Source organism: Podarcis pityusensis (genome assembly GCF_964106645.2).
Source record: "Podarcis pityusensis genome assembly, chromosome: 6".
Taxonomy (NCBI): domain Eukaryota; kingdom Metazoa; phylum Chordata; class Lepidosauria; order Squamata; family Lacertidae; genus Podarcis; species Podarcis pityusensis.
The window spans coordinates 63198110-63205614 of record NC_138030.1 but is presented as its reverse complement, the minus strand read 5'-3'; the positions used below and the strand labels follow the sequence as shown (position 1 = coordinate 63205614).

The window sequence follows — 7505 nt, the reverse complement described above, 5'->3', positions numbered from 1 at the left end:
AACTCAATACCTGATTAGAGAACTGTCTGACTGTATATGAGGTCTGTGGCAGAGTTCCTACATGCCAGACCTCTCTCCCCATTAGAATCTAGTCCAGACATTGGAATACGTCAATAAATATTTTGCAAAGTCTGTGCTCTCAGAATGCACTAGTAAATATCATGCAAACACGGACATTTTTGGTATTTATGCCAGAGCCAAATGACATTCCAATGACATTCTGCTGGTTACTACCACTTGTGGGGCATTCATAACTGGATTTATGACATCGTAAAGTGGCCATGTTAGCTTTATAGATGTCGTGCTTCAGCAAGAGCTATAAAGAGACCAGTAGTTTTACAGAATTTGCTATAAATATATCACAGCTGGTACGAGCAGGCAGACCTTCTTATAGGTGGTACCAGAGGACAGGACAATGCCATCATTAAGAGATTAGAGTCGGGTTGTTTTTCATTGCAAGAGATAGTTTTTTGTGCATGAAAAAACTGCATAAATAGTTATGTCTTAGCAGCAGCGTGTTTATCAAAATTAGCTGCAAGGACATGTTGCAATGTCAATGTGAAACATACATTTATGGCAAAATAACATTGCATCATAACTTCGTATATTTCCAAGTATGTAGAACTTTTTTCTACAGTGATTGCCTCTGTTTAGGAAATTCTGTGGGGCTGAAATCTAGCAGAAGGTGTCCTCCGGCTGGAGGAAGGGGAAACTTTTTCAGGTGACTACTCAACCTTTTCAGGGAACTGTGCAGAGAGGAATTGGTGGGGGCTGGGGAAGAACAGTATTTTCCCCCTTCCTGTAGCAGGGATGTCCTGTGAGTGGAACTCCGCTTATAGGAACTCTGGATCCAGCCCAGTGTGTGTAGGGGCTACTACAGTATTCAAAATCATTCTGTGAATAATCAAGGACTCAAGACACAGGCACAAAGTGGATTTGGAGGAGTCATCTTACCTTCTCATCTTATTTGCAGTTGGTACAAGCCTTGACTTTCCAACAGGCCCATCCAGGCCCAGTTGAAGGGGGATTATATACCAGGTCAGGGGAACTGGTCAATATCAAACCTCTTTTAAAATGTCATATTCCTTGTTTATCAGTTTGAATCCCCCCCCCCCCCAGCAAATGGTTTGGGTTTTTTTTAGATTTTTTGTGTCTAAAGTCATAATAATAATAATTTTATTATTTATACCCCACCCATTTGTCTGGCTTTCCCCAGCCACTCTGGGCAGCTCACGCATATATCAGAACATACTAAAACAACAAACATAAAAAAGTTCTTGATACAGTGCTGCCTTCAGATGTCTTCTAAAAGTTAGCTGTTTATTTCCTTGACATCTGATGGGAGGGCGTTCTACAGGGCAGGCACCACTACCAAGAAGGCCCTCTGCCTGGTTCCCTGCAACCTCACTTCTCGCAGTGAGGAAACAGCTAGAAGGCCCTCGGCACTGGACCTCAGTGTCCAGGCTGAACAATGGGGGTGGATCCTTTAGGACCGGTGTTATATGGTCCCACAGCCACTCCGAGTCACCAGTCTAGGTGCCGCATTCTGGCTTAGTTGTAGTTTCCGGGTCACCTTCAAAGGTAGCCCCACGTAGAGCGCATTGCAGTAGTCCAAGCGGGAGATAATCAGAGCATGCACCACTCTAGTGAGACAGTCTGCAGGCAGGTAGAGTCTCAGCCACAAGGTACCAAGTGGAACTGGTAGACAGCTGCTCTGGACACAGAATTGACCTGTGCCTCCATGGACAGCTGTCTACCGTGATGACTCCCAGGCTGTGTACCTGGTCCTTCAGGGGCACAGTTACCCAATTCAGGACCAGGGAGTCCCCCACACCTGCCCGCCCCGTCCCCCCAAAACAGTACTTCTGTCTTGTCAGGATTCAACCTCAATCTGTTAGCCGCCATTCATCTGTCAAGCCCAGATGAATGTATGGACCAACAAGGCATCTTTCTATTATGCTCTCCAGGTGGATATCAGCAAATATGTTTCTGTCAATGGAGTAACAGCACACCCCCACGTTGAGAATGATGGAACCGTTTACAATATGGGCAACTGCTTTGGAAAGAATTTTTCCCTTGCCTACAACGTTGTACGGATACCTCCCCTGCAAGCAGGTTTGTTCACTTCCAAAAAACATCTGAGTACTTAGAATATGACTGCATTGTTCCTTTTCCAGTATGAGTAAAATCTATCCGCTACACATAGTGCAATACTTCTCGCTTTTCCTATGTTTTCTGTCGCTTTTCCTTCTCTTACACAGTAGCTAAAGTGTCAGAAGCTCTGTGTGTGTGTATTTTGCAAAAAAAAGCATCAAAAGGTTTTTTTAATGACGAGCTCTTTTTCAGAGAAGCAGTGCTTGTGTTTGAAGACAATGATTGAGTTGTAACTAAGTTCTACTCAAGAGTTAGACCCCTTTAAACTAATGGACCTAAGTTAGGTCTGTCCATTAGTTTCAGTGGGTCTACTCCCAAGTATGATTTATGCTGGATACCCTTCGTTTTTTCATCTACCACACCGGTTTTCTTATTCTTGTATGGAATTCTCATTCATTGGCTTGTACAAGATCAGCAGATGAATTGTGTCTTTATATACATATATATTCGTTTTAGATAAGAAAGATCCAATGACCAAATGCGAGGTGATTGTTCAGTTTCCTTGCAGTGACAGGTTCAAGCCATCTTATGTGCACAGGTAAATTCCACCCTCTAATATAAGCCAACAAAATAAACATTATGACTTCTGCTAATATAAAAGAGCAATATTGTTAGCACCCATCTCGAGAGAGAGAGAGACAATGGAGTGCACCTCTGGGTGGGAGTGAAGTCAAACGGTTGGAGAATCACAGTGCCTACTATGGCTGCAGAGACTGGTAATGCATAACTGCTGTCTCCTGCATTGTTTCTGCTGCATTAGCAGCACCGAAGTGACCTCTCTGGGGCACGAGCCAGGGCAGTGTATATGGAAGTCCTGGGCTGCCCAAATGACAAGACCCCCCTCCCAGCTTCACTGATGTAGTCCAAAGGAAAGCAGAGCAATACGTTTGGCACCAGCTTGGCAGCAGGAGTTGCCAGGAGGCGTACAGGGTGCCATCCAACTGTCTTAGGGACTCAACTCTGGATTTGTGTAGGGTTTACTTCCCTGAAGATATCTCACAAGGTAATGGATGTTTAGGATCAGAGTTTTCCTTCTCTTAAATGGGCTCCCTTCCCAGGTTGACGAGCCTCATTTCCCTCTATAGTACATGTAGCATGGAAAGCATTGCTAAAGAGAGAATGTGATCAAGTAAAGAGAATAGCATCTTCAAAAGTTTGTACTGCCTAACTTACATATTAGGCATTTTCTGGAAGTGCAAATAAGCACATGGAGAGGGTTGGTATTCAGGTAGATACTCTTCATTTTGATGTTCTAAAAGCTTTTAATGATGTCCCTGACCAATATATCATTCATATAATCAATCCAAATTTGAAAGCACACATTTCTAACAGAAAATTGTTTGCCCCATATGTCAAAGCCTTTGTCTATTATTGACAGATAAGATTGAATTAAATTAGCAATTAAAAATGGGAAGAAACAGCATGCAGCTGAATATTGCACACTTTCATCTATGCAAAATGCTGCGTCGCCTGAAATAAAACCCACAACTATATTTCTGAACAGCTTTGGAATGACTCCAAATTACATCGTATTTGTGGAAACGCCAGTGAAAATCAACTTGCTCAAGTTTCTTTCTTCCTGGAGTCTTTGGGGTGCCAACTACATGGATTGTTTTGAGTCAAATGAAAAAATGGGGGTAAGTGATGCTGCTCTGCAATTTACGTGCCCCAGGGCCTAAAAGTATATTATCTAAGGGCACAAAGCAGTAGATGCTATTTTATGGGTTCGCACAGTTCAGTGTGATTTATTTTATTTTTTAGGTATGGATGCATGTAGCTGATAGGAAAAAAAAGAAGTACCTCAACATCAAATTCAGGACTTCACCTTTTAACCTTTTTCATCACATCAACACCTATGAAGATCACGGTTTTCTGGTTGTGGATTTATGCACATGGAAGGGGTGGGTATTGACAAGAAGGTTGCTTTCAGGTGATTCTCCAAACCGCAGTTTGGAGGTTGAGGAATATTCCCTTTGCTCGCATGCTTCCTCCTCTTTGGTGCATGTGTCTTACCAAGTTTATTTGTGGTTTAATCAAACCATAGCTTCCTGCAACACTCAAATAATGCAGCAAACTATCATTCAAAGGTTTGGAGGGTCACCTGAATACAGCCTGAGCATTGCATAGCACTCAAAAGAGCTCTGAAGTAATCCACGCAGCATGTGTCAAATACCGAAGGATTTTGTCAACTTTCTTTTTTAAGAGTGATAGAATATGCATGCTGGAATATATCCTAATACTTAGGAGTAATTTTGCAGAGACAAAGGGATCAACTGAGTAATCGAAGACTTTAAGCCCAAGTCTTACTGATTTCTGGATCCTGTTTCTAGATCCTTAGGGTTGCATGCTCAATTCTGCTAGTTTTTTTAAAAAATGCCACTTACTTTGAAAGACTGGTTGTGCACTATTTATTATATGCAGCAATTACTGTAAAAAAAATTTGTCAAACAAATTTTGTGGGCCAGGACTCTTCAGGAAATTTAATCCATCTCTTGCTTCTAGGGTGTCACAACAAAACCATGTTAGATGTCATTAACTGCTTGCTTTCAACATTTGAATGCTGATACTTTTATCCTCCTACAGGTTTGAGTTCGTTTACAATTACTTATATTTAGCCAATTTACGGGAGAACTGGGAAGAAGTGAAGAAAAATGCCCAGAAAGCTCCTCAACCTGAAGTTCGTCGATACGTCCTTCCCCTAAATATTGAGAAGGTACCTGCAATAGTGAAAGAGTTCTGTATTTGAACTTGCAAAGCCTGAACAACAGCTGAAGAATCAGTTTTCCTTTAATGGAATCTATTGTTTCATTCATGTATTTTGTCAATGACTCCAAAGGCCTGGTTGCAGAAGAACGTTTCTGTCTGGTGCCTAAAGATATGTAGTGAAGGGGCCAGGCTAGCCTCCCTGGGGAAAGCATTCCACAAGTGGGGGCCACTACAGAAAATGCCTGTTCTCTTGTTTCCGCCCTCCTAGCCTCTCATTGTGGCAGAGGCAGTTTTAGGGTAGCATGACCAGTGTGTTTGCATTACCGGCAGTCCCATTTACACAGGGGTTAGGTTCCAAGGCACTGCACGCATCTGTGAAATCATGTATAATTGAAACCCATTGAAAAAGAATGCGAACACCCCATTCTGCCCCCACCCTGTCCCCATTCTGCCCTTTTAGTGATGTTTCAGTGACATCTTTATGAAGTTTCCTGGTCACTTCCGGGTTCAGCACAATGCACGTTTACATGGTTGCACACATATTGAACACAAATGGGGAGCTGCCTGTATATGAGAAAGCACTACAGAACAGTGCCTGTTATTATTCAGTGAATCAAGCTTGCTCCTACCTGCAAACTTTTTTCATTAGCTTCCCTTTTTTATCCTAGGCTGACACTGGCAAAAACTTAATCACATTGCCTAATACAACAGCTACTGCAGTTCTGCACAGTGACGAAACCATCTGGCTGGAGCCAGAAGTTATTTTTTCAGGGCCCCGTCAAGGTAAGATCATCCTCAACCAGAATAACAAAGACAGCCTAGTAAATCTCCTCCTCCCTCCCAATCTATTTTCCTTTTGTGTTGTCTCTTTTTCAGTTGTAAACCTGACAGCAGGAATTGTAGTTTTTTTGTTTTTTAAGTGATCTGTAAGCCACTCTCTGAGCATTTTTTGGCCGAAGGGCAGGATAAAAATGCTTTAAATAAATAAATGACTAAAAATGACTCACTAATTCCTGTAAATGTTCTTGTGTTTTGTTTTATAGCTTTTGAGTTTCCACAAATAAACTATGCAAAGTATTCTGGGAAACCGTACACATATGCATATGGACTTGGATTGAATCACTTTGTTCCAGACAGGGTAAGTATTATGTGCTAAGATGGGTGCAAATTAAGATTCCTTAATATGGTCAGGGCCAGCATTGATAGGAATGTGCAAGACAACACAGTTTAGTGCAATTTTAACACTATCTTCAAGAGACTCTTAATATTAAAATTAATATTAACATCAAGCCCAATCAAAAAGTCATCTGGTTTCACTCAAACCTGAAATATATTTAAAGTGATTCTCAGCCCAGCATTTAAAAGGTGTTCATAGTACTAAATATATTCTTTCGCTCTTTATAAACACAGACACATAATCCATCAATACAGACATTAATTTATGAACACTGTATTTCAACATTTAGCCAAATATCTGTCTATTCTTGTGCACTGGGCTAAATCCATTCTTCACAAAATTTCTGTTCTTTTACACCTCATGATAAAACATAGTCATGTTAAAAAAAGTCTGTCATCTGTTGGGCTAAGACTTAATTTTCAACACAGCTTTGATATGGCAAAGTGACCATCACTTTGTCATTTTTTCATATTTTTATGATAACACCCCATACCATATTCTAATAGCAAGCGCATTGTGTAAAAATGTATGTCTGAATTTGTGGTGATTTTGCAATATCTAGAGAGTTAGTCAGTGTTTGACTAACAACTCTTTATATAATAGGGAGAAATTAACTTCAGTATCGACCCCCACTCTTATCTCTTTCTAGCTTTGCAAGATGAATATCAAAACAAGAGAGACATGGGTATGGCAAGAACCAGATGCCTATCCCTCTGAACCAATCTTTGTTTCACACCCAGATGCCCTGGAAGAGGATGATGGTAATGTTATTTCTTTATTCAAGTCTATGCACATTTTTTCTCCAGTGAGTTAGGAAGGCTTTCTTTGAATGCCAGCCTTCTTACACAATAATTGCAAGAAAAGAAACCTTGTACACAAATATTCACTGATAGAATAATGGAAAACTTGTTCAGATTTTGGTTTGATGGTCGTTGCAGTTTTCTTGGATGATATAATGGAGATTTGTTGAAGTATCTGGTGCTGCTTCCGCTAGGTAACTCCTTTTTATTTTTGGTTCAGGTGTTGTCCTGAGCATTGTCATTAGTCCTGGAAGTGGACCAAAGCCTGGCTACCTTTTGATCTTGAGTGCAAAGGACATGAGTGAAGTCGCCAGGGCAGAAGTGGACATAAACATCCCAGTTACTTTTCATGGACTCTTCAAACGAGCATGATGGTTGCACCTTCACTAGACCTATTATTAAAGCCTGACTTTTAGCGTAACGGATGCAGCTACGAACTGTACTTTAAAAACTACACCCTTCCAACTATCTGCCCCGAGGACCTGTAGAAGTATTTTAACATTTCAAAGAACTCCACACTGACAGAATTCAAGAATACTTTTATGATCCTCATGTACTGTAGAGAAACAAATGGTTTATGAAACTGTCAGCATTTGGTATTTTTCATTCAACAAATAAATTTAACTGAAAAGAAGCATTGTCAATTGCAAAATAGTCTTTCATGAGTC

At 40.8% G+C, this 7505-nt stretch overlaps 1 protein-coding gene across 1 annotated transcript; it reads left to right on the top strand.

Moving 5' to 3' along the window:
• The first annotated feature begins 1693 nt into the window (after nucleotides 1–1693).
• RPE65 (retinoid isomerohydrolase RPE65) lies at nucleotides 1694–7471 on the top strand. The gene is made up of 9 exons (XM_081008951.1): nucleotides 1694–2115; nucleotides 2611–2692; nucleotides 3659–3791; nucleotides 3916–4055; nucleotides 4738–4867; nucleotides 5529–5643; nucleotides 5904–5998; nucleotides 6687–6798; nucleotides 7058–7471. The coding sequence occupies exons 1-9, from the start codon at nucleotides 1923–1925 to the stop codon at nucleotides 7207–7209; spliced, it is 1152 nt and encodes a 383-aa protein (XP_080865077.1). The 5' UTR covers nucleotides 1694–1922; the 3' UTR covers nucleotides 7210–7471.
• Nucleotides 7472–7505: the final 34 nt, after the last annotated feature.

Bases quoted from the DNA above. Each gene is read 5' to 3' on its own strand.
- RPE65 (XM_081008951.1), top strand. From the start codon at position 1,923: ATGAATGTATGGACCAACAAGGCATCTTTCTATTATGCTCTCCAGGTG. The intron at 3,792-3,915 runs GTAAGTGATGCT...TTTATTTTTTAG, and splicing joins AGTCAAATGAAAAAATGGGG to GTATGGATGCATGTAGCTGA. The intron at 5,644-5,903 runs GTAAGATCATCC...TTTGTTTTATAG, and splicing joins TTTTTCAGGGCCCCGTCAAG to CTTTTGAGTTTCCACAAATA.